Source organism: Cydia amplana, chromosome 2, assembly GCF_948474715.1.
Source record: "Cydia amplana chromosome 2, ilCydAmpl1.1, whole genome shotgun sequence".
In the NCBI taxonomy this organism is placed as follows: domain Eukaryota; kingdom Metazoa; phylum Arthropoda; class Insecta; order Lepidoptera; family Tortricidae; genus Cydia; species Cydia amplana.
The window spans coordinates 15,832,481-15,859,888 of NC_086070.1; the positions used below are offsets into that span (position 1 = coordinate 15,832,481).

General features: G+C 43.0%; 1 protein-coding gene and 1 non-coding gene across 2 annotated transcripts in view; both read left to right on the forward strand.

Moving 5' to 3' along the window:
- Positions 1-25,401, forward strand: part of LOC134656387 (endoplasmic reticulum metallopeptidase 1-like) — a 35,797-nt gene extending 10,396 nt beyond the window's left edge. The window contains exons 2-23 of the mRNA XM_063511910.1: positions 659-751; positions 2,236-2,358; positions 3,081-3,273; positions 3,729-3,878; positions 4,403-4,564; positions 5,177-5,304; positions 5,719-5,817; positions 7,083-7,227; positions 7,876-8,027; positions 9,170-9,314; positions 10,420-10,540; positions 11,959-12,061; positions 12,946-13,138; positions 16,653-16,834; positions 17,022-17,222; positions 17,443-17,610; positions 18,935-19,075; positions 19,580-19,709; positions 21,655-21,736; positions 22,467-22,585; positions 23,845-24,023; positions 25,233-25,401. Coding sequence (XP_063367980.1) covers positions 659-751; positions 2,236-2,358; positions 3,081-3,273; positions 3,729-3,878; positions 4,403-4,564; positions 5,177-5,304; positions 5,719-5,817; positions 7,083-7,227; positions 7,876-8,027; positions 9,170-9,314; positions 10,420-10,540; positions 11,959-12,061; positions 12,946-13,138; positions 16,653-16,834; positions 17,022-17,222; positions 17,443-17,610; positions 18,935-19,075; positions 19,580-19,709; positions 21,655-21,736; positions 22,467-22,585; positions 23,845-24,023; positions 25,233-25,400 — 3,177 coding nt within the window. The 3' untranslated portion in view covers position 25,401. The remainder of the gene's footprint in view (positions 1-658; positions 752-2,235; positions 2,359-3,080; positions 3,274-3,728; positions 3,879-4,402; positions 4,565-5,176; positions 5,305-5,718; positions 5,818-7,082; positions 7,228-7,875; positions 8,028-9,169; positions 9,315-10,419; positions 10,541-11,958; positions 12,062-12,945; positions 13,139-16,652; positions 16,835-17,021; positions 17,223-17,442; positions 17,611-18,934; positions 19,076-19,579; positions 19,710-21,654; positions 21,737-22,466; positions 22,586-23,844; positions 24,024-25,232) is intronic.
- Trnak-cuu (transfer RNA lysine (anticodon CUU)) lies at positions 18,091-18,163 on the forward strand. Its single transcript has one exon. It is a non-coding gene; the product is annotated as a tRNA-Lys (tRNA).
- Positions 25,402-27,408: the final 2,007 nt, after the last annotated feature.

Consider the following 27,408-nt stretch of genomic DNA (forward strand, 5'->3'; position numbering starts at 1 on the left):
CTTATCCGCCACGGCTGATATGGGCGGTGTTTTATCGTTCAAACGAAAAGACTCGAATTGTAATGATGCATCACGGGCATCACGGCGCCCTTGATTATACAGCAATACATTAATGATTTATTGTTTTATTGAACTGTTGCTTCTATTGTATTTGAGTCAACAGTTACAGGCAGCTCCTTATCTATCCTAAATATTATTTTGATTCGGTTTAATTCTCTTGTTAACTTGTGTACCTACTAGAAAATTAATATTCTGATTGTCAAATAACGGCGTGGTCTACATCAGGGATCGGAACCGGTTTTTTGCAAAAACTTAGAAATAACCATATTTTTCGAATTATTTTATACTCGAAATGTAGGACTCAGTTGTGTTTTTAGGTTACGGCTTCGTATTATTAGATTGCCCAATTAGAAATGAAGTAATTAGCAAAGAACGAAAAAATACCGTTTCCGTTCCCATACAAAAAATACCGGTATCCGATCCCTGGTCTACATGGCACGGTTTCCACTGATTTCACAAGTCCGCTCTAAATCTAATCATATGATTTCGTTTTACAGGAACTAATAATCTATTCACTTCATCTCTTTCAAAACTGAACATACTTAAATACAAGTGTCTGCCAACTGTACTTCATAAATGACAAGATCCATTTTTGCAGAATCGTCCACATATTAACTATGAGGTCCCGGATCCGGAGGACCGTCAGGAGAAGCCATGGCAGCGGGTTAATAATACTCCATTCATTAATACGGTACCAACTGACTAATACCGTGCTATCACGTCCTGGTGAAGGTATTTCTAGTTTTGTACTGTCGATGTACTAGATATTATTACCCTAAATTACTCCATTTGAATGAGTAATGTAACGCAGGGTTGTATGCGTGTTCGGGCGAAATACAGCGATCTCTGATTATGCATGAAGCTGCCTGTACTTGTAATACCTAGTTTGCTTTTGTCGTGTTTACTCCGTGCATGATTCAAGAATGACCGGTATTATTAAACATTCAGCATGCTTGTTCATTCATTGCATGTCTTCATACGTATCGGTTTCATTAAATAAGGTGTCCTTCCATCTATCGCGTTTACCCAATAGCCTAGTACACTATAGATTTCCTCAGTCATCAAATCTCAATAGTCCTTACACCCTGGTGGGTGTTGATAAGTCTTGTAAATGTTTATTAATAAAAAAATGCGCTTTTATGTTTAAATTAACTTTTATTGAAGTTTAGAATTAAATTTAAAAAGTGATTGCGGGACGTGTCGGTTAGTTCGGATCGAGAAGGAAGAGAGCGAGGGTTGCCATATAAATTTTTAAGGCAACTACAAATGTGTTGTTACATAATAAAAATACTTAAGCTAAGTTTACACTCTATATGTTTTGTATTAAACATATGGATATACATTTGGCAATGCAGTTCACAATTAGGTATTTACGGTTTTATAAAAAAAAACGTGTAATTGTAAACTATCGTTTTATATGTGCTGTGTGGTAGCACTTTTATAAAAATACATCCATCATGGTTTTTGAATGTAATACGTGTATGTATATGTAGGTAGATATTATTTGGTCATTTGTACGTTCACCACGTATTAGCTTCAGGCTACATACATATGTAGTGTTCACCATCATCCATCTCCTGCTATTAAAGATATGTCTAGGACAATCACTCATCACAATTTTACAACAGAGCTCCTAGTCACTAGGTGTATATCCTAGGTATAAGGGTCGTGTTCAATGAACGATATTATTTCAATATCTAAATGCATATTGTCTCGCATGCGTAAAATATGTGACTCTGACTACTGTACAGGTAAAAGTTGTGTGTATTTTACACACCTACTTACTTTTGTAGATTTTAGGTAGCTACTTGTTTAAATGTTTATTGTTTACTTAGCTCTGGTGCTAAAGGTGCATATCAACGTTGTTTGGTATAACTTGATAAGGTGTAAATGAGGAATTATAATATGACGTGAAATATATTATTAAGTAGGTACCTAACTGCTAGGTACTTTTGCACGAAATGACGCTGACATCGGTAAAGTTAATACTAAGTAGACTTGTTGCTTGTCGGACGGTTACCGTGATATCGAAATCTTCATCTCTATCGCTCTAAAATTATTGGAATGCAGACAGAGAATCATCGAATTTACGATATTCGCGGTAGCCTTGCAGATGCGACTAATAATATTGACAATAAATAGTGAATCTCAGACAGCATATAATTTCTGAATCAGGTCCCCAGTTATTTCATCATCCTCGTGCTGGGTTTCTATCTCCTGTTGGCGTACTCGACGCAGCGGGTGGAGGATGACATGCCTCGGCCCGTGATGGATGCTGACCTCAATAAAGACGTGAGTGTACTTGCATAAAGTTTAAGACGGTTCAATATTCAAGAGCAAAGGATAAAGGCCTTGTTCGAATCTCACTCAGCACCTCATTCAGATGTTTAAGAAGAGTCTGGGGGGCTACCGCGAAACCCGAAATTCGCAAATTTCGGGGATCCTTCTCTTTTACTTCAATGAAGGCGTAATTAGAGTGACAGAGAAAAATGCCCACAATTTGCGAACTTCGATTTTCGCGGTTATATATCTAGCCCTGTACGCTAGACTTGGCGAGAGTCATTTTAAGCCTACATATGTGGATTCGACATTCGCATCTGCATTTAGGGCACCAGTACGGATATGATGGTCGTTCTTGTCTACGTGACAGCGTGATAAAACGGTGTCCGTCACTTTCTTTCCCACGGTGTTAAACAGTGACAGTTATTTTATCACGTGGATAAAGATGGATAAAGCTATCCATAATAGGCTGGCTGAAATGGAGGATCGTCGGCAACTTCTTGACGATTGTGCTTTTTGGTGTGCTTTCGGGCATTATGCTGGAATTAACAGTTACTTATTTTTATATATATAAAATTCTTTAAGAAATATATCCGAATTATTTGCGCGTAATCGTAATCTTGACCCTTTATACACGAAAATTGCACTGAATGGTATGAAAGTTGACCACTGAAAAATGCTTAAATATACACAATATTATATTTAGTTTGCGTCGCGTTAAACTATCGTAATATTAACAGAACATAGCCTTCAGCGAAGAGACAGCTCTGCAGTACCTGTACACCATCATGGGTGACAGGCCCCGCGTGGCCGGCACCGAGTACCACCTGCAGCAGACAGAGGTGGTGCGAGACTTGCTGCTCAACGCCACCAGGGACGCCACGGTCCCGGTCACGGTGCTGTGGCAGACGGCTAGTGGTGAGTCGCCCTTTTGTACACAATAATGGGGAACAGGCCCCGCGTGGCCGGCACCGAGTACCACCTGCAGCAGACCGAGGTGCTGCGAGACTTGCTGCTCAACGCCACCAGGGACGCCACGCTCCCGGTCACGGTGCTGTGGCAGACGGCTAGTGGTGAGTCGCCCTTTTGTACACAATGATGGGTGACAGGCCCCGCGTGGCCGGCACCGAGTACCACCTGCAGCAGACCGAGGTGCTGCGAGACTTGCTGCTCAACGCCACCAGGGACGCCACGGTCCCGGTCACGGTGCTGTGGCAGACGGGTAGCGGTGAGTCGCCCTTTTGTACACAATGATGGGTGACAGGCCCCGCGTGGCCGGCACCGAGTACCACCTGCAGCAGACCGAGGTGCTGCGAGACTTGCTGCTCAACGCCACCAGGGACGCCACGCTCCCGGTCACGGTGCTGTGGCAGACGGCTAGTGGTGAGTCGCCCTTTTGTACACAATGATGGGTGACAGGCCCCGCGTGGCCGGCACCGAGTACCACCTGCAGCAGACCGAGGTGCTGCGAGACTTGCTGCTCAACGCCACCAGGGACGCCACGCTCCCGGTCACGGTGCTGTGGCAGACGGCTAGTGGTGAGTCGCCCTTTTGTACTTTGTACCTACCATTGTATTGTATGCATGCTTCGAAAAAAAGAAGTAGGTACTTATCCTCCTGAAACCCAGAAGCATTTGTTTTGTTTTTGAATTTGGAACCCTTAGTGGCCTTAGTTACTCAATGAAAGTTCAAAATATTTTTTGGAATATGTACAAAAATTTGTACGCAGGAGGTTATATTAAAACCTACTTAATACCTACTGTCCCGCCGTACGATATAGCACCATTTAAAAGTGGTTTTCATTATTTTTTTAAAGGTTTTACGCGTTCCCGCTTAAGGCATGTTTTCTTGGCGTGTCAAGTCATTGAGCACGAGGAACGAAAATAACTCTGTGGCGCGCCCCCAATATGCCACGCAATATTTTTTAGCGCTGTAGGCCTACCACAGATTATACCACATTATTTATTGAGATATATTTTACCATGTGGCACGGTTTGATCTGAAACTTTACTTTGCTAACTTTAATTTTCAAACCTAAAGGTTTTGTCTGTTTTTCTTCCAGGTGCCTTCAAATTAGACCACGAGATACCTTATTTGGCGTGGTACTACAACGCGTCCAACATCGCCGCGTTGCTGGAGGGCGAGAGCGGGGTGCGAGCGAACGGCGAGCTCGGCACTACCCTGCTGCTCAACTGCCATTACGACTCTGTGCCTTTTGCGCTGGGTAAGAAGGTCTATTTTGAATTGCACGATGGGGATCAGAGAATAAGTTACGTTCCAATCTTCCAATAGATGAGTAACTGAATGTATAAGGTCAGGTGGGGTAAGAGATCAAGTGGGGTAAGAGAAACTCCGGGGCATGAGAAACTTGCTATGTAAACAAACCGTCATATTGAAATTGTCTCTGAATGATGAATTTACTAGTGACTTTTGTTTACATAGTTAGCAAGTTCCATAGAATGACACTTTACTGGTTTTCTTGCCCCGAGCAAAATAAACTATTTTTCTCTTACCCCACCTGACCTTATATCATTTGAAACACTTCGCCTCGCCCGTTTACTTAGCCACGTCTGGGGATGCCTATTCAAGATTATTGAGCAGTCTGTCTGGCTGTCCGTCGTGAACTGATGGTATTTTGTCGTGTGGTTGTTATGTCTAATTTTGAATTTAAATGTCCGTAGTTCATGGTAGTTCCAAATATGTATGTCAATCAGTCAGTCAGTCAGTTGGTTTACGTCGGGTCGCCATGGAGGTTGGAAGCCACGACAATTATGTTTATGTCACGATTGATTTTATTTACTGACTTCTGTGACTGATTAGTGTTCTGTTTTTGCAGGGGCATCCGACAACGTAGCTTTCTGCGCGATCTTGGCAGAGATTCTACACCGGGTGGCGCAGAGGACCACCAAGTTTAAACACAACCTCATCTTCCTATTCAACGGCGCCGAGGAGAGTGGTCTCCTGGTATACAATACACATAATACTCGTACATACAAGACAACATGTAGAACGTCAATTTCAAAGTAAATGTCTCTTAAATAAATAAGTTAAAAGTGACGGTCGCGTTTTTAGATTCAAAGGACCCCTTTTTGGCAGACTTAAGTTACGAGTGCATTGTAAAAAATATATTCAAACTCCACGATAGTTACAAACAACCAAAAATAAACGTACAAGACTGTCTTATAGAGGCCAACGGAGAAACAATCTCTGTTACAGAGGTTTGAACGGGCGAAACTCGTTTACAGAGGTTTGTATCTTTCGCTGATTGAGGTAATCCAGGGCCAAAATAACGTGACCTTATAATTACCTACTCTCTCTACTAGGGGTGTTTTGCTTACCCAAGAACTACAAGATCTACGTTTGTTTGTTTGTTTGTAGGGCTCGCACGCGTTTCTGCAGCACCCGTGGGCGCGGAACATCACCGCCGTCGTCAACTTGGACGCTGCCGGCATGAACGGGAAAGCCAACGTCTTCCAAGTATGTAATTACAATATTATTTTTGCGGGAATTAAATATTTATTATATAATGTCAGATTTACAGATTTACACATCAAAGTAACTTAAAAAAAAACATACGATCTAAACTAACTAAAGATACAAGAAAACTTAAAAAATTAAACACAAATTACACTTAGACTAAATTTAACTAGCCGATAAAATCGCTCCGCGACCCCCCCGATGCAAAAGTGCCCATCACGCTCGCTGCGTTGCCACGTTGAACCGCGATGGATAACCTTTGCACCAGGAAGAACCCAGAGCGAGGATCCAAACCCCTCTCCCGCATGCGTCTCCCCACCTCCCCCACAACACAATATTAATTACTTACGTCTCATTTGAGAGTTACACCAAGAAAAGTCTGCAAAGATTTTGATAGCATACGCAGTGCAAGTGTTATTTTAAACATCAAACTTAAATAACACTTGCACTTAGTGTGCTATCAAAATCGTTGCAGACTTCTCTTGGTCTAACTTTACCAGATGATACATACTGTAGACTTGGGCACTGATTTCTATCACATTCTTGTGTTAAAGAATGATCGCGTCGTGATGTAATGTCCTGACATGCCACATGGTAAGCTTCCAAACCTTAAATTATAGTGCAAACTCGGAAACCTAATTGTTTAATTTTATGACTCGATTTTTCTTTCTTTTACTTACGTAATAGTCTAAAAATGAAATTAAATAATCTCTTGCAGAAGCTCTAATACAAGGAAGTTTTGTAGAGAATAACGATATTGTTATCACTACATAATATTAAACAAAGTCGCTTCCCTGTCTGTCTGTCTGTATGTATGCTTAGATCTTTTTTAACACTACGCAACGGATTTTGATGCGTTTTTTTTTAATAGATAGAGTGATTCAAGAGGAAGGTTTATGTATAATTTGTTAACCCGTGCGAAGCCGGGGCGGGTCGCTATAGTTCGTTTTTTTTTGCATTAGAAAGAACTTGAAAGAAGGTAAGCGATTTTGACATGTCTTTTAATTGAAAAACACTTTTTAAAAATCAATAACTATTACTTATGAAAGCAGAAGACTATAAAAGATCCGATATACCGTAACTTATTTTTAAAATGTGTTCAATTAAAAGACACATCAAGAAAGGCGTTCCCGAAAGATCGCCGTGAGTTATGATTTTGGGACGGGGAGGGTAGTGTGAAACTGCACATTGTCACATTGTTTACCGTATTTCTAATGCTAAAAAAAACGAAGTATAGTTATAATATAATTGTACGTTAATTTTAGACGTTGGACTCACGGCTCGTCCGGGCCTACGCCAAGTCCACGAACCGGCCCTCAGCTCAGTCGTTCGGAGAGTTTCTGTTCGGCTCCGGGCTCGTGCCTTCGGACACCGACTTCAGGATATGGCGGGACTACGGACAGTTCTACGGTAAGAATGGGTACCTAGCTCATATAAGAATAAGTTACATATTTACCCCTTTATTCATAAAACTTTACAAACCTTATTTATCTAACTTCAAACTCGGGTAAATCCATCTGTCAGATTATGCGATTTTGGTATTAAGAAAAGGTAATAGGGTAGATATTTGCTGAGAGGGTCGAATGGATTTACCCGAGTGTGAAGTAAAGCGACCCAAATACTTAAGTCAAAATGACAGATACAAACGATTGAGGCTTGTAGTGCGTTTATAAATAACGCCAATAAACTGTAGTCTGGCAAACTATATTTGTCAGCGACAGTAGAACCAAAAAACCTACATTCATCCTTCTTTTTGGAGTTATGATACATACTAGTATTATACTACGAGTAGCATGTGCTAGCACAATATGGCAGTATGACTCTGCCTATTGTCCACTGATAAGTTCCACAACACTTGCCAAACTATAAAATGGCATGCAGTAGGCGAGATCCCGATTCCTTAAAAAACCATATAACAGCGAAATGAGTAGTTATAAAATAAATTGCAACATTAATGCGGTATCTGGATTGATAAGCCAACATGGGATAGCAACAGAGTTTTACCCTTTCCTGTGTCTCCTTGTGTTAAAGGTTTTATTTGATTTGACCTGTTGGCAGGCATCGACATCGCGTTCACGAAATGGGGTAACGTGTACCACACGCGCAACGACAACCCCACCAACCTGCAGCCGGGCGTGCTCCAGGCAGCCGGGGACATGCTCCTCAACCTCGTCAACAACATGGCCGACATGCCTGAACTTGCAGAAAAGGTAAACATCTTCACCTCGCAAATGATCGCAGGAAATAAACCTCGAACTGACGTAGTTATAAAACATTTATTCTACATATTAATAAATTGCAACTATTACCAATTAGATGGCGCATTATTTTCAATATTTTGCTATGTGGTAACAGCATGAATCTAGTATTTTAACTGGATCAGGCATGAGGGGTGGGGGGAAATGACCGAACGGGATAGTCTTTATGTATCTTTCAGTAGGAGTAGCAGCGAAAGCGCTATTATTGTTTGTCCTTGTCACAGTCTCACATTTTTTTTAATTCCCCACCATAAATTAGTATGGATTATGATGGGCAACAAATAAATTCGACCAATCATAGTGTCGCATTGCTTATGTTTTGTCCCTCACGGAGGCACGCGTATACCAGTTCTATAGGATCCTACCTTCTATGGGTAACAGACTTGTCAAATGTCAGCTCAGCTTTTGACAACCAGAGTTACCGCATTATGCACGGGATGCAACAGTGACATTTATTTCGTTATCAAATTTCAAGCACGAATTTTTCTTGGACTATACCTATTCTATTTAATAACTCGTTGCTCGTAGTAAGAATTCTACTTACAGACTCTTTGTAATCAGTTTGTGTTGCAAGTTTTAGTGATTTAATAGGCTACATGACTAATTTTTTTTTATGGTATCAATCGATCGGGTTTGTTTTTAGGATCAAATGTCTATATGGGACCCATTGCATTAAAGTAACACAAAAGTCAGAAATTGTAGTCAAAGTTCGACAGTCGCACTTCACTCGCGAAACGCCCTATACAAAACGGATAGAGGCCGTGACGTCATCGCCCATCTGGACCGCATCGCCCGTATGGACAAAACAAGAAAATTGCGTTTTTGTCGGTGAAATATTGCGTTTATGTATATAGTTGCTATACAATATTTTTTTGGATGAAATGTGAGGAATCGAATGGTACCCTTACTTTTATCGTTTTTGGAAGTTAAAAAAAACTTAAATTTTGAAACTTTCAGGTCCTGTAATTTTGTAATTTTTCAATATTTTATTCTAATATCCACATTATTGTGATAAATTGCTCGTTTGCTATCTATTTTACTAGATTTTGTTATAAAATTCAACATGTGTCATCATCCCTATTGAATGATGCCAGGCGGAGCCGACCACGATGGTGTACTACGACTACCTGAACAGCTTCATGATCGCGTACCCGCTGTGGGCGGCGTACTTAGTGGACGCGCTGGTGGCCGTGGTGGCGCTCATCAGTGTCGGCTACTATGTGTTCCTCGTGGGCGTGCGTGAGTATAATACATATTACTTATATCTGACATACAAGCAGCAGCATTTTTGACTCTATCCCGTACAAACGTCAGATCTAAAACATATAAAGATTCAACATTCTTTAACAAACTAAAAAAGTTCTTGGCTGAAAACTCATTTTACAATATAAAGGAGTATCTTAATTATAAGTCTTAATAATGTTAATTGCTAGTGTGTGCTAGTTTCTAAGTATTAGTTTTTTAAGTCTTTATGTTTATTGCTGTGCCCCAACGGGGTTTATGCTGGAACATGTAAATACTTTAAAATCTTGTAAAACCCATAAAAGAAATGAATAAATTATGAATTACGTATTATGAACGTTGTTTTCGGGTAGATAATGCTTCTTTTAATAAGATTTAAGGATAGCAAAGAATTATTGATTGTAGGAGTGATGTGGTACACTTTACAAAGTCTAAGATAAAATGGTGAAGATTAATTTCTCTTGTCAGATCTATAAACCCAAACCGATGATAATTTTTATTTTCCTTCTCGTTTTTCGATACTCCAATCTATGTAAGTATTTTATTTAAGTTTATAATATTCTATGGTGACAATGTGATACCGATTATACGGAAACGATACCAAACACGGCTTATTAAACAAAGTATAAAAAATCGCCGTATCGCTTCGGGGCGGTTTATCGTCCTACACTACCAAAACGTAATATATAGAATATCAGTGACATTAAATTTGAACCTTAATACTATGACGATACCGGTTGTTTTTCAATATGAATGTTGTACTGGCACGTGCTAAGTCGGGAGCAAGCGGTTTTGCGATAATAGAGACAATGGCCTTTGTTTGAAAGATTAAGGTTCGAAGCGAAAAGTTCACCTCAGAAGGGCCGTACTATAGATAATGCTTCTTTTAAAAAGACTAAGTATTTAAGCAAATAATTGATTGTAGGTGTGAGGTACACTTTATAAAGTCTAAGATAAAATGGTGAAGATTAATTTCTCTTGTCAGATCTATAAACTTTCCTTTTCGTTTTTCGATACTCCACAGATTTGGAGTTCTATTCTTTTTAAAGTTTGTAACAATTTCTTGTTTTTATTAAACAAAGTATAATGTATGCCATTGCAGGCAAGTCTACGTTCCGCGGCTTAGGCTGGGCGGTGTTGGGCCGGTTGCTGAGTACGCTGGCCGCGATCGGCGCGGGGCTGGCGTTCGTGCTCATCACGAGCGCCACCACCACGCAACTCAGGTACTGATGAAACTATATACGTGTCCCAAAATTCAACGATAAGCTGCCACCAGAAGATGGACCTGCTCATGACTACTCGAGGAAAAAAAAAGAAAAATTGTAGACATGGTCGTTAAAATACCACTAGGGACTAGGGGTGTCGATTTTTTTTTTTTTGTAATTCCATAATAAATTTAGATATATGTTTTTTCTTTTTTTTCCTCGAGTAAACTCCGAGTCGTAATTAGATTCCAAAAAAAGTAAGACAATGTTGCCACTTTTTACTAGCGCGTCTTGTATTTATGTAAAAATAAGTAAATAAAAGTACTTTTTTAAATAGTAGGAGTAAAATTACCAATAAATAAATTATCTTAGCGTGTTTATTTATAAAAAGGAATTTACTATTTTACAATCAAATTATTGCAGTGGCAACATTCTCTTGCTTTTTTTGGAATCTAATTACGACTCGGAGTTTAGTCATGAGCAAGTCCATCTTCTGGTGCCAGCTTATCGTTGAATTTTGGGACACGTGGTATATAGTCCTCATCGTTTTCGATGACGGCGACCCTAAATAAATATTATGGACGTTGTTTAGCGTGAGCCCTAATGTGGCTGGCCAGGCCGAACTTGGTCTTAAATACTCTATTGCACGCGTAAAGCATTCCCGCACCGTCTCTTCTCTCTGTTACCGTCTCACAAGCTTAGACACAAAACGCCAGTTACGAAGGGACCTAAGCCCTCCTACGTGTACACGGTCATAGAGAAAAAAATCATAGAGTGCTCACTCCATACATCAGTTCAGACTATTAATTTCAGTGTCTACATCTAGCATCGAGTAGCGGAACTATCAGTACTGCTACTTGACAATAGATGTAGCACCGACCGGAAAGTCTTATCTCAACAGCATAAGACTTTCCGGTCGGTGCTACATCTATTGTCAAGTAGCAGTACTGATAGTTCCGCTACTCGATGCTAGATGCTAGTAGTCTTTTTGGTACTAAAACTGATGTATGGAGTGAGCACTCTATATATTTTTTTCTCTATGACACGGTCAACGCAGCTGGCCAACTTTATTGATAAAAACTACACTAGCATCGTATACGATATGTCCCGACTGTTTTATAAATTCAAGTTTGCAGTTCTGACAGTATAAGTCTACGAACGCCCAGACATACGTACGCATTGAAGTTGGCATCTTCACATTGATTTGCTTATATACACGAATTTTCAAACTACTTGCTGCATATGTCGGATTCTGATGTAGATACGTTGCCTGTCACAGTTTTTACGAGAACACATTTAATATGGGATGGTCGTAAATGGGTAATTAAAGCAAGGAAGTAATACAAAATCGGTGGTCCGAAGAAGTTGACATTGCGTGTTAACTATAGAAACGCGAGAAAAAATTTAATAATGAATCTTGAATTAAATTTTTGCAGATATCTTTCTCATCAGTGGATAACTGTCCCGATATACTGGATACCCTATGTCCTTGTTGCCATGATAACATCACAACTCTATGATGCTTGGAGTAGCAAAAAGGTTTGTACTTTGAAAGCCACGAAGGTCCTATATTTTGTATCAAAAAATCAGATCGATTATAGAACGTGAACGATGTCCTATATGCTCTATCCAGAATACGAATAATGTATAAAAAACTTCATGCACGCATTGCAATATTTGTATAGATCAATTATATAAAACATTACAATGTCTAAATTAAAGTAAGTCATGGAGCAATCTCAAGGAGAAGAATGCGGAAAGTAAGCGCACACCATTCTGGTTACAGACATATCAAGGCAGATCAATGAATAAAAAGCGGCCAAGTGCGAGTCGGACTCGCCCATGAAGGGTTCCGTATTTAGGCGATTTATGACGTATAAAAAAAAACTACTTACTAGATCTCGTTCAAACCAATTTTCGGTGGAAGTTTACATGGTAATGTACATCATATATTTTTTTTAGTTTTATCATTCTCTTATTTTAGAAGTTAAAGGGGGGGGGGGGGGGTGGGGGGCACACATTTTCCCACTTTGTAAGTGTCTCTCGCGCAAACTATTCAGTTTAGAAAAAAATGATATTAGAAACCTCAATATCATTTTTGAAGACCTATCCATAGATACCCCACACGTATGGGTTTGATGAAAAAAAATTTTTGAGTTTCAGTTCGAAGTATGGGGAACCCCAAAAATTTATTGTTTTTTTTCTATTTTTGTATGAAAATCTTAATGCGGTTTACAGAATACATCTACTTACCAAGTTTCAACAGTATAGTTCTTATACTTTCGGAGAAAAGTGGCTGTGACATACGGACGGACAGACAGACGGACAGACGGACAGACAGACAGACAGACATGACGAATCTATAAGGGTTCCGTTTTTTGCCATTTGGCTACGGAACCCTAAAAATGAAACTGTTTTTCCAGTCAGGACTTAACCGGTCATTCCGCGCGCTGCAAGCGTCAGCGGCAACGCGTACCATCCTCGCCGTGCTGCTCCTCGCCATGACATGCGTCCCCTCGCTGACGACCATGCGCTACGTGATCGCGGTGCCGCTGTTCCTCATGTCCGTCTTCTCTGTGATCCCACTCATGCTGGTGCGGTATCTACGAGTACCGGGTAACTTGAATCTCTAGTAGTTATAGCACGAGTGCGCCGCGACAGTATCGCGGGCGCTAACCTTCTCTTAACCGGTCGATCCGCGCGCTGCAAGCGTCAGCGGCAACGCGTACCATCCTCGCCGTGCTCCTCCTCGCCATGACATGCGTCCCCTCGCTGACGACCATGCGCTACGTGATCGCGGTGCCGCTGTTTCTCATGTCTGTCTTCTCCGTGATCCCACTCATGCTGGCGCGGTATCTACGAGTACCGGGTAACTGTCATATTTAATCTCTAATCAGTCATTTTAGCACGAGTGCGCCGCGACAGTATCGCGGGCGCTAACCTTCTCTTAACCGGTCGTTCCGCGCGCTGCAAGCGTCAGCGGCAACGCGTACCATCCTCGCCGTGCTCCTCCTCGTCATGACATGCGTCCCCTCGCTGACGACCATGCGCTACGTGATCGCGGTGCCGCTGTTCCTCATGTCCGTCTTCTCCGTGATCCCACTCATGCTGGCGCGGTATCTACGAGTACCGGGTAACTGTCATGTTTGAATCTCTAGTAGTTTTAGCACGAGTGCGCCGCGACAGTATCGCGGGCGCTAACCTTCTCTTAACCGGTCGTTCCGCGCGCTGCAAGCGTCAGCGGCAACGCGTACTATCCTCGCCGTGCTGCTCCTCGCCATGACATGCGTCCCCTCGCTGACGACCATGCGCTACGTGATCGCGGTGCCGCTGTTCCTCATGTCCGTCTTCTCTGTGATCCCACTCATGCTGGCGCGGTATCTACGAGTACCGGGTAACTGTCATGTTTGAATCTCTAGTAGTTTTAGCACGAGTGCGCCGCGACAGTATCGCGGGCGCTAACCTTCTCTTAACCGCTCGTTCCGCGCGCTGCAAGCGTCAGCGGCAACGCGTACCATCCTCGCCGTGCTCCTCGTCATGACATGCGTCCCCTCGCTGACGACCATGCGCTACGTGATCGCGGTGCCGCTGTTCCTCATGTCCGTCTTCTCTGTGATCCCACTCATGCTGGTGCGGTATCTACGAGTACCGGGTAACTTGAATCTCTAGTAGTTATAGCACGAGTGCGCCGCGACAGTATCGCGGGCGCTAACCTTCTCTTAACCGGTCGATCCGCGCGCTGCAAGCGTCAGCGGCAACGCGTACCATCCTCGCCGTGCTCCTCCTCGCCATGACATGCGTCCCCTCGCTGACGACCATGCGCTACGTGATCGCGGTGCCGCTGTTTCTCATGTCTGTCTTCTCCGTGATCCCACTCATGCTGGCGCGGTATCTACGAGTACCGGGTAACTGTCATATTTAATCTCTAATCAGTCATTTTAGCACGAGTGCGCCGCGACAGTATCGCGGGCGCTAACCTTCTCTTAACCGGTCGTTCCGCGCGCTGCAAGCGTCAGCGGCAACGCGTACCATCCTCGCCGTGCTCCTCCTCGTCATGACATGCGTCCCCTCGCTGACGACCATGCGCTACGTGATCGCGGTGCCGCTGTTCCTCATGTCCGTCTTCTCCGTGATCCCACTCATGCTGGCGCGGTATCTACGAGTACCGGGTAACTGTCATGTTTGAATCTCTAGTAGTTTTAGCACGAGTGCGCCGCGACAGTATCGCGGGCGCTAACCTTCTCTTAACCGGTCGTTCCGCGCGCTGCAAGCGTCAGCGGCAACGCGTACCATCCTCGCCGTGCTCCTCCTCGCCATGACATGCGTCCCCTCGCTGACGACCATGCGCTACGTGATCGCGGTGCCGCTGTTCCTCATGTCCGTCTTCTCCGTGATCCCACTCATGCTGGCGCGGTATCTACGAGTACCGGGTAACTGTCATGTTTGAATCTCTAGTAGTTTTAGCACGAGTGCGCCGCGACAGTATCGCGGGCGCTAACCTTCTCTTAACCGGTCGTTCCGCGCGCTGCAAGCGTCAGCGGCAACGCGTACTATCCTCGCCGTGCTGCTCCTCGCCATGACATGCGTCCCCTCGCTGACGACCATGCGCTACGTGATCGCGGTGCCGCTGTTCCTCATGTCCGTCTTCTCTGTGATCCCACTCATGCTGGTGCGGTATCTACGAGTACCGGGTAACTTGAATCTCTAGTAGTTATAGCACGAGTGCGCCGCGACAGTATCGCGGGCGCTAACCTTCTCTTAACCGGTCGATCCGCGCGCTGCAAGCGTCAGCGGCAACGCGTACCATCCTCGCCGTGCTCCTCCTCGCCATGACATGCGTCCCCTCGCTGACGACCATGCGCTACGTGATCGCGGTGCCGCTGTTCCTCATGTCCGTCTTCTCCGTGATCCCACTCATGCTGGCGCGGTATCTACGAGTACCGGGTAATTGTCATATTTAATCTCTAATTAGTCATTTTAGCACGAGTGCGCCGCGACAGTATCGCGGGCGCTAACCTTCTCTTAACCGGTCGTTCCGCGCGCTACAAACCTCGGCGGCAACGCGTACCATCCTCGCCGTGCTGCTCCTCGCCATGACATGCGTCCCCTCGCTGACGACCATGCGCTACGTGATCGCGGTGCCGCTGTTCCTCATGTCCGTCTTCTCCGTGATCCCACTCATGCTGGCGCGGTATCTACGAGTACCGGGTAACTGTCATGTTTGAATCTCTAGTAGTTTTAGCACGAGTGCGCCGCGACAGTATCGCGGGCGCTAACCTTCTCTTAACCGGTCGTTCCGCGCGCTGCAAGCGTCAGCGGCAACGCGTACCATCCTCGCCGTGCTGCTCCTCGTCATGACATGCGTCCCCTCGCTGACGACCATGCGCTACGTGATCGCGGTGCCGCTGTTTCTCATGTCTGTCTTCTCCGTGATCCCACTCATGCTGGCGCGGTATCTACGAGTACCGGGTAACTGTCATAATATTTGAATCTCTAAGGGCCAGTTGCAGCAACCAATCCGCAGTGTAGTATGAAACTTTTCATACGATAAAATTTAGCGAACGCTCTTCTAATGGTTTGCTGCAACCGACCCTAATTAGTAGTCTTAGCACGAGTCCGCCGCGACAGTATGCGGGCGCTAAGCTTGTCTAAACCGCCGGTCGTTCCGCGCGCTTCAAGTTTTAGTTGCATTGCGATTCATACTGCCAATGGCGAGTTGGCGAGTTGCTATATCGTGAGTATCGTCATCTTTGCCCGCGTCCTTGCGCACTATCTGTAGGCACAGGGCGGACACGCCATACATCAAAAATCATTTGCGTTTATATGTGTGCACGGCACGTCTTATGTACACGCTTCGTTGTGTATGTGTGGGTAAGTCGCTTTACTGAGAGTACGCCAGACGTCCGCCAGATTCATGTCGCGGGACGAGCACGGGGCGAGGTAATGCGAGTCGGGGCAGGGCGGTGCGTGGCCGTTTTGTATGATAATACTATTACTTATTCTGTGCTATAGGTGTCGGGTGTCGTTTATTATTAAAATCTTCAGTGTCATTTATTGATGAAGTGATATAATTTCAATTTAACTTAACCTCTCGCGAAATCAACTTTCTAGTGTCCATTGTTTGTTGCAGCATGGCAGCAGCTGTTCGTAGAAATGCTGGTGTCTGTTCCGGCGATGATGTTCCTGTTCACGCTGTGCCTGCGCATCAACTCGCTGATGCTGCCCGTGATGGGCCGCAGCGCCAGCAACACCCCTGACTTCCTCGTGGGGCTGCTGAATCTTGGGTTGGTAGCGCTCGTCACCAGCGCTGTGGTAAGCGATCACTGTTCTACGGAAAATTCAAAGTTCTGCTGGTGCCCGTTCTGGTTCTGATGTTCTTGTTCACGCTGTGCCTGCGTATCAACTCGCTGATGCTGCCCGTGATGGGCCGCAGCGCCAGCAACACCCCTGACTTCCTTGTGGGGCTGCTGAATCTTGGGTTGGCAGCGCTCGTCACCAGCGCTGTGGTAAGCGATCACTGTTCTACGGAAAATTCAAAGTTCTGCTGGTGCCCGTTCTGGTTCTGATGTTCTTGTTCACGCTGTGCCTGCGCATCAACTCGCTGATGCTGCCCGTGATGGGCCGCAGCGCCAGCAACACCCCTGACTTCCTCGTGGGGCTGCTGAATCTTGGGTTGGCAGCGCTCGTCACCAGCGCTGTGGTAAGCGATCACTGTTCTACGGAAAATTCAAAGTTCTGCTGGTGCCCGTTCTGGTTCTGATGTTCTTGTTCACGCTGTGCCTGCGTATCAACTCGCTGATGCTGCCCGTGATGGGCCGCAGCGCCAGCAACACCCCTGACTTCCTCGTGGGGCTGCTGAATCTTGGGTTGGCAGCGCTCGTCACCAGCGCTGTGGTAAGCGATCACTGTTCTACGGAAAGTTCAAAGTTCTGCTGGTGTCTGTACCGGTTCTGATGTTCTTGTTCACGCTGTGCCTGCGCATCAACTCGCTGATGCTGCCCGTGATGGGCCGCAGCGCCAGCAACACCCCTGACTTCCTCGTGGGGCTGCTGAATCTTGGGTTGGCAGCGCTCGTCACCAGCGCTGTGGTAAGCGATCACTGTTCTACGGAAAGTTCAAAGTTCTGCTGGTGTCCGTACCGGTTCTGATGTTCCTAATCTCGCTGCACTTTTCCTTTATTTCTAAGCAATATATGTTTATTTTCTTTGACATGATGATTTTTGAGCTAATCGTTGGTTTTGGTATTCATTTTAGCAGTTACATGATAAAATTTACGTCACCCTAGGCCCGTAAGTGGAATTTTCTCCCCGCTACGCGAGGAGAAAATCTCACTTCCTGGCCAAGGCAAGACGTAAAACTTTAGACAAACCACGGGCGGTAATTCGTAAAGCCAAAACGTAAAAATAGCACTCTTCTGATGTTTTGTATGTTCTTATCATTTGAACCCGTTACTATGAGATGAGTATATTTATAACTGAAAAAATACTTACCTAGAAATTAGAACTCTGTCGTTCTATAATATCTGTTAATAAAAACAGGAGGAAGTAAGTTTCGACAAGGAAGCCACAGCCCGGCTAGCTCAGTCGGTAGAGCATGAGACTCTTAATCTCAGGGTCGTGGGTTCGAGCCCCACGTTGGGCGCAAATAGTTTTTTTATTTTTCTGATGTATTTATTTAAGTTTGTTCATATTTTTGACATACATATTTTTTAATTTTTTGTGCATTTGTTTAATTTTATCTGTGGTGAGTATAATTCCTTGCATACATTTTACTTCCCATGTTCCTAAACTCTGTTTTTATGAATTAATGAAGGTTTCATAAGCTTCATGGCCACAAAAGCAACGACTGTTATAGCTGCAGCGAGGGAGACTGTATGTATAAGCATAGAGAAATATAGTAAGACAAGAGTGCTCACTCCATACATCAGTTCAGACTATTAATTTCAGTGTCTACATCTAGCATCGAGTAGCGGAACTATCAGTACTGCTACTTGACAATAGATGTAGCACCATAGAGAAAAAAATACATAGAGTGCTCACTCCATACATCAGTTTTAGTACCAAAAAGACTATTAGCATCTAGCATCGAGTAGCGGAACTATCAGTACTGTTACTTGGCAATAGATGTAGCAGTACTGATAGTTCCGCTACTCGATGCTAGAAGCTAATAGTCTTTTTGGTACTAAAACTGATGTATGGAGTGAGCACTCTATGTATTTTTTTCTCTATGGTATAAGAAACCAAAGGGCGCCATCTGTATTGTAAGGCGAAAATGTTCTCCATAAAGTATTATTTTGTACCTTTTTCTTATGCAGAATTTTTAAAACTATGTTTTTTTTTGGGTCCGTTTAACTATTATCAGTTACCATCAATTATCCGTTATTATATTCGCCCCTACACCCGTTGTTTGCAGTCAGGCATCGAGCTCCTGTTTTCCCGGAAGCGCCTGTGGCTGCCAACGGCAGTGGCGGGTCTAGCGGCGCTCATCATCATGTTCCTGCCCTTGGAGCCCTATGACGCTGCGGGTACCGGCCTGCAGCGCCACTACTGGTTTGTGAGTACCTCCATCTTGTCATAGAGAAATATAGTAAGACAAGAGTGCTCACTCCATACATCAGTTCAGACTATTCATTTCAGTGTCTACATCTAGCATCGAGTAGCGGAACTATCAGTACTGCTACTTGACAATAGATGTAGCACCGACCGGAAAGTCTTATCTCAACAGCATAAGATTTTCCGGTCAGTGCTACATCTATTGTCAAGTAGCAGTACTGATAGTTCCGCTACTCGATGCTAGATGCTAATAGTCTTTTTGGTACTAAAACTGATGTATGGAGTGAGCACTCTATGTATTTTTTTCTCTATGATCTTGTATACCATGATGCGCTGCTCTCCAAAATTCTGACATCTTTGCCAAGGTCCAAGCCTCCAAGGCCACTTAGTGGACGAATAATATGCGTATTTATTACGTAAAAACTACGGGGATTTAAATTCCAAATTTCTAATTAAGTTAATGTATTTTGATATTAAGTTTTCTCATCTCCTTTCCCACTTTCAGCACACAGAAATAATAAATCACACGGTGACCCCCCCGACCAGCATCTCTGGCGTTACGGTGACTAAGATTGATACCTACACCATCGACCGGATGCGGAGGGCTCTGGCGGACTCCGGCCTCAACTACACAGGTATAGTACATTATTGTCGAGGTTCGGAAGTAGCTACTTGCTGGCTGAGGATTCGGTTTAAACGGACGACCTTGGGAGTCCGTTTAATTGAATCCGAAACCAGCAAGTAGCCTTCCAGCCGAGTCATATATAGTGCTTTTCTCAAAAATGTTGCAAGAAATAGAAATATTTTACAGAAGCAACGTTCTAATTCTCACAGAAAAAAGTAAAACCATTAAAAAAATTTGCTTGCCGCCTTTAAAAAAAAAGAAGTGTATTTTTCTGCTGAAAATACACCAACGTATTTGAGACACCTAAATAGTCGCGGTACCAACATTATCATAATAAATGCTGATCATCTGTTAGGCTGTTTAATGGACCTATGCCCTCATTTGATATGGCCATTTAAAGTTTTAAAAAGTTTGGAACTCGTTAAATAATGGAATTTGTATGCAATGCAAAATTTATAACTTTTTAATTTTTTGAATGACCATAAACTACGCACTTCGCGACCTATTTTTTAACCGGCAACGTCGACTTTGCCATCCATTTTTGAGAAAAATTGTTATAAATACAAAGGTAGGTACAATCACACGTGAACCCCTCCGACCAACATTAACATCTCTGGCGTTACGGTGACGAATATTGACCAGGGCCGGGACACAGGACATAGCCGGGCCGGGCCTATGACGGTCAATCTTAGCCAAACGGCTAAACTGGCGGCTACATACCATTCCATAGAGAATATGTGACTTATACAGATCTTGTTTTTAAAGTATATACGTATATTTATTCCAGTTTACAAACAGTTAAGTACCTATTGTCAAGTAAGTTTACTATCACGTATTTGAGATTTGTATGACGGTGGACGCACATGTGCGTCGGGGGCAGTGAATGTGTTAAAGAAGATCGTATTCCTATCGTTGCACTTTTTTAGGGTTCCGTAGCCAAATGGCAAAAAACGGAACCCTTATAGATTCGTCATGTCTGTCTGTCTGTCCGTCTGTCTGTCCGTCCGTATGTCACAGCCACTTTTCTCCGAAACTATAAGAACTATACTGTTGAAACTTGGTAAGTAGATGTATTCTGTGAACCGCATTAAGATTTTCACACAAAAATAGAAAAAAAAACAATAAATTTTTGGGGTTCCCCATACTTCGAACTGAAACTCAAAAATTTTTTTTTCATCAAACCCATACGTGTGGGGTATCTATGGATAGGTCTTCAAAAATCATATCATTAATTCTAATATCATCTAATATCATTCTAATATCATTTTTTTCTAAACTGAATAGTTTGCGCGAGAGACACTTCCAAAGTGGTAAAATGTGTGTCCCCCCCCCCCGTAACTTCTAAAATAAGAGAATGATAAAACTAAAAAAAATATATGATGTACATTACCATGTAAACTTCCACCGAAAATTGGTTTGAACGAGATCTAGTAAGTAGTTTTTTTTTATACGTCATAAATCGCCTAAATACGGAACCCTTCATGGGCGAGTCCGACTCGCACTTGGCCGCTTTTACTAAGTGTTGAAGTCAACTATAATACGCCAATAAACAAAGCCTGACTGACCTGTGACATTAAGCATCTCTTTCACTTTTGCTACGACAATAAAAGTTAGGTAGAGAGGTTTTAAGACCCCGGTCGTTTCTTTAATGGACGGTTAACTGCGAGTGGTATTGAAAGCCGCTTTGACCGGTCTATCCTAGAGTAAAAACTACGTGATCTGGGGCCTTACCTGGATGTCCTTATTGCGATTCTGTTTAGGACATATGTAAATCCTAAAGGACGGAGCTATATAACTTATATAGCTCAATTCTTCAGCGATTCAGTTTAGGTCATAAACAGAATCGCAATAAGGACATCATGGCTTATCATGATGATGAGGGGCCTTAGCCCCTGGCTGCTCTATCTAGTTTTTTTAATAATTGACTTAGCTTAACGGTTTTCTCTTATTTACAGTGAAAGCTGACTTGGCGGAGGACTGCGCGCAATACATTTTCTGCAATCTGCCGATGTTCAGGACCAGGTTGCCGAATTCCTAGTATGTATACGTACTCAATACTTTATTCGTGTATTTCATAAAAAAATGGATTTTTACTCGTGTAAGTTTGGCTTGGTATGACTGTTATCTCGCTCGAATAGGGAAAAATACGCAAAACTCTGCGTAGGGGGAGCCACTAGCATATTCAGAGCGTCTACTGCGAAATACGAAAATCTAAATTTTGTTATCTGCATCATTCTTGCATTAAGCAGATAACGAAATTATTTTTTTAGGGTTTCGCGGTAATTCCCTGTAAACAAACCGCCTTGATGCATTAATGTCATATTTAATCGCAATAAATTATCTTTGAAAACTTGTCAAAAAACTGTTTAAGGTGTAGTATGTAATGTAAAGTACAAGTTACTCTATGGTTTAGGATGTGCGCTAGAGCTGCTCTCTAGTGGCAGAACATTGCAGTAATACTCCCTATTAGACAGACTGATACCAGTTTGAGATATATTTTGTGATAATTTAAAGTTTCATAGTAGTGGTAGGTGAGTAAGACTCGTTAGGGCGACGTCTCGATAAAATTTGAATGAATTGTGCACGAAGATTATGAACTCGTTAATCTTGTTGTATCGATCTTACGTTCCAATGGAAGTAAACAGTGTACTTGATCCGGCCTTCACCATGGAAGAAAAAGTGACAAAGCCCTGTCACTTTTTCTTTTATATATTTATGACATCTATTTCAATTTTTAGTGTACTTGAACTTTAAACCTTATTTCCAGCGCGGAAGCCCTGTTCATCGAAATGCCGCCGCCCACGGCGTTCGCCACGATGCCCAGCTTACGGCTCGAAAGCAGGCTCTGCTCTGGCACCAACTGCACGCTTCACTTCGCTTTCGACGGTGAGTCACGGTGATCATACGATATAGAACCTTATCTTTAGCGCGGAAGGTTCACCTAACCTCCTCGTTTACGCATATGGTTCATAAGCATAACCATACCCCGGCCGGCGAGAGCAAAAATGCGTTGACAGCTTAATAGTGCGAGGACACACACTTTGGTCGATGTCGATAAAAACAACACGATGTACTGGACCACCGTTATGATATGCAGAAGTATTAATTATTGTTGTAAACAAAATTAAAACCAAGTGTTTGTATTTATTCAGTTTAAAATTGTTTTAGGGTTATTCTTAGAAACGCGTGGAGGTATCAAGTTGAAATAAATAACAAATACTAATGGCTCAGTTTAAAAAAAAAAAATGTGCTTAATTAGTATTCACCTGCGCCAGTTCTCGAGAATGGTCGTGCCACGCTCTATTGGGATCGATCTGTCATCACTGACAGGACTATTGTAGCCAATAAGCCTGACATTGTGATAATAGATCGATCGCAACGCCGGGCCGTGCTCGTTGACATCACCATCCCCCATGATGAGAATCTCGTGAAAGCCGAGAAGGACAAGTCCAGCAAGTACCTAGACTTGGCTCACGAGATAACCGCCATGTGGGATGTTGATTCGACGATCATTGTCCCGATAGTCGTTTCAGTGAACGGTCTAATAGCGAAGAGTCTCGACCAACATCTTGAGAGACTCTCGCTAGGTGGTTGGATCAAGGGCCAGATGCAGAAGGCGGTGATCTTGGACACGGCGCGGATAGTCCGCCGGTTCCTCTCTCTGCAGCCCTGACCACCGGCAGCTTGGGCCTTGCCCCGCTGCTGGCGGCACCCTAGGTTAGGTTTTTTATAATATGTTTATAAGTATTTTGTATTGTTTTTGTAAGTGTTTTTGTATTTTATTTTTATATCCATATTATAAAATAGCCTAACTTAAGACCAAAAATAAATAAAGAGAATAATAATAATAAGCTTGGGCCTTGCCCCGCTGCTGGCGGCGCCCTAGGTTAGGTTTTTTATAATATGTTTATAAGTATTTTGTATTGTTTTTGTAAATGTTTTTCTATTTTATTTTTATATCCATATTATAAATAACCTAACTTGTGATGAAAAATAAATAGAGATAATAATAATAACAACATGACATCAAAGCTCTCCAAACGGCCTCTACGTGTTGGATCTATATCCCCACGCACGCCAAAATGACCGGGCTTAAAAACCCGAGAGTTTGTAACGGAGATACAAATAATAATAATATTTTTCAGGGCCGGCCCACAACACGCTGACCCTGTGGCCCCGCTCGGGGTCCATAGTCGCGTGGTCGTACGACGCGCCGACCGACCCGTCCTTCACGCAGAACGACCGCCCCGCCTACACGATCGTCCAGGCCTCGGCCACCTACAGCGATCCCTTCGACACGCAGTATTTCTGGATCACTTTGGAGGCAAGTTGGAAACTAAGGGCCCGATTCTGATTTTGAACTAGATATCTATTAGACATCACCAAGATATGTCAGTGTCAAAAGTGACGTATTTGTTTGAAGAAACGTCACTATTGACACTTGTTTGACACTGACATATCCAATCCATATCGTTTCAATATGTAGGTAGTATTTGACGTATCTTAAAGTTCGAATATGGCTCTTAGGCTACTTCATCGAACTGTGAAAATACTATTGTTCTCGAATAATGTAAACTTATTGCTTTGATTTCTCATCGCTTTTTTTATTACAAGGTTTGTTAATGTAACCGTGTTTTCATAATCATAATTCGATGTAGGTATGGTTAGCCCAGCCGTAAAATTGCATGGCCACTCTATGTATAAATTAATTAATACTGTGTCCATCCAATTTTGCAGCTAGCTGCACTCTGTATTTCCCAATTTAAGGACAACACCAAACTCCATAGGTAGCTAAAAATCGGGCCGTCCTGAAAAATTCGAGACATCAGGATCACCTTAAACTATACAAGTTTACAGGTTACACCATCACTGCGCTAGCTAGATCAGACCATAATAAAAATTGAGTAAAATAGAGAGTCGCTACAAATATACCGGAGCGGCCAAGGCGCTCAAAAACATGCACTTTACCGTCTTGATAATAGGGCTTTGTTCAGATATTAGCGAACACCTTGTCCGCTCCCAATATCTAATGGCGACTGTACGACATTGTAATAGGGTATTTGACAATTTTTTATGAATGGTATCAATCGATCTGGTTTGTTTTGAGGATCAAATGTCTGTATGGGATCCATTGTCTTAAAGCAATACAAAAGTCACAAAAGATGGTCTGGCACCCGCACTTTACTGACGAAACGCTTCTTAGAAAATGGCAATACATCGTGACGTCATCATGTAATGTATGGAAAACAAGGAAATTGCGATTTTGTCGGTGAAATATGGCGTTTATGTGTATGGTTGCTATACAATATTTTTTTGAATAAAATGGAAGGAATTGAATGGTATCATTATTATTTTCCTATTTGGAAGTTAAAAATTTTTTTTTTGAAACTTTAAAGCCTTGTATTTTTTTATTATTCCCATATATTTTTTAAATGTCCAATGTATTGTGATAAATTGCTAATTTTCTATCTATTTAACTAGATTTAGTTATAAAATTCAACATGTGTCATCATCCCTGTTTGTGTGTTGGCAGGTGCCGGTGGCGCAGCAGTCGCGGCCGCTGCTGGACTTGGCGCAGCACGCGCACAAGAAGCAGCACCCCGAGCTGTACACGCGCGACTACCAGCAGCTGCTCGACGCCGCGCCAGACTACTTCAACATCGACACCTCGCTCTCCATACGGAATAACTACGCCTTCTAGATATATAGGTACCAGCAGGTTACCCTACTATACATTCAAGGTTATCATTACAAAGGTCTACCGTTTAACCTCGTAAGGCCCATACATACAATACAAACTATACTAAAATAACATACAAAATTGTCCTATTTTACAAATTACAAATTTTTTGGCCGTTTCATACATTTTTATCGAGTGGATGTCGACGTTTTCTATGGGAAGGTCAAATTTTTATTTGGGATTTTGGGGTTGAAACATAGAAAAAGCTGTTCAGTATGACCTACCTAATCACCTCGCACAATATGCAGCCCTTGCTACACGGTCGCCGACAAGCCTTCTAACCGTCTGTCCTTGGTCAGTTTCGGTCAAATTTTGTTGGAAACAACTGTCTACACGGTCCGTCCAGACCAAGGCCACGCGGTCTGAGGGGCTTGTCGGCGACCGTGTAGCAAGGGCTTAACGGTCCAAAAATGACCCTGTAGAGGCTTAGTTCAGATATTTGCGAGCACATTTGCGGCACCTGCCAACAGAACATTGTTGTGTTGGCAGGTGCCGGTGGCGCAGCAGTCGCGGCCGCTGCTGGACTTGGCGCAGCACGCGCACAAGAAGCAGCACCCCGAGCTGTACACGCGCGACTACCAGCAGCTGCTACACGCCGCGCCAGACTACTTCAACATCGACACCTCGCTCTCCATACGGAATAACTACGCCTTCTAGATATATAGGTACCAGCAGGGGCCCGTTTCTCGAACGGTATTAGGCCCTGGTCTCCTATTTTATGCTGTACGCGGCGTCTGGCGTCAGCGTCAACGTTTTTGAACAAAAAAGACGCTGATGTCGACGTCTAAAACAGACCACAACAGTACATCTCTATAGTAAGCATCGTGACGCAGACGCTGTAAGCGGCCGATGGCGTTTATAGGAGACCAGGGCCTTAGACTAATATTATTAGGGCCCATTTAGACGATGCGAGAACTCGCATGCGAGTTTCATTACATTGCGGGTTATGATCGGTCGGTTGAATTGGACGTAACCAACAGTCCGCAATGTAACTAAAATCGCATACGAGTTCGCGCGCCGTCTAAATCAGCCCTTAGTCCATGAACTGTCAAATCGTATGGGTTGCCATGACAACACACTAATAATATTAGACTAATATCGTTCGAGAAATAGGCCCCAGGTTACCCTACTATGCATTCAAGATTATCGTCCGTTTAACCTCGTAAGGCATAGCATACAAAATTGTCCTATTTTTAATTTGAACCTTGGCGTATTAAGAAGTTGGTCAGGTAGTGTGCGTGAAGCTGATTTGTGTTATGTTAAGTAAAACTGTAATATATTATAAACTATAATTCTTTTTTTTTTTTGCATTAGAAATAACAATCTTGATGTGTCTTTTAATTGAAAAACACATTTTATAAATAAGTTACGGTAAATATGTAACAATTATGAATCTAATACGATCTTTTATAGTCTTCTGCTTTCATAAGTAATAGTTATTGATTTTTAACCCTTTAACCGCCAGAGTCTGATATATAAGACATTACAAATCGAGCTCATTTCGCCACAGTCTGATAAATAAGACAAAGATCTGATTTGGTTTTTACAGCACATTTATGGGTAAATCAACTTTTTCTTGTCACTCGTTGCCATGGTTACGTTCTCCTGGGTCACTCTTTAAAACCTGATTTTTACCCATTTAAATTCACTAAACGCGCTTTTTTGTGATACTTATAAACCCTTTCCATTGAGGGTCGTCTACCAAGCGTGTCAGAAGAAGGCGGTGTACAATGTCTTCTAACAAACTATGCTACTATTGTCTCTAGGCTGACCGGACAGAATAACAACAAGAAATAGTTGATCCACCCTTATAACTCCCGTAACTATGCCAACCTTACTCTGTGTGGTACAATTACTGTCGGTGGCGACACGAGCACGCACGATCAAAAATTGCTGGCGGTTAAAAGGTTAAAGTGTTTTTCAATTAAAAGACATGTCATAATCACTTACCTTCTTTCAAGTTCTTTCT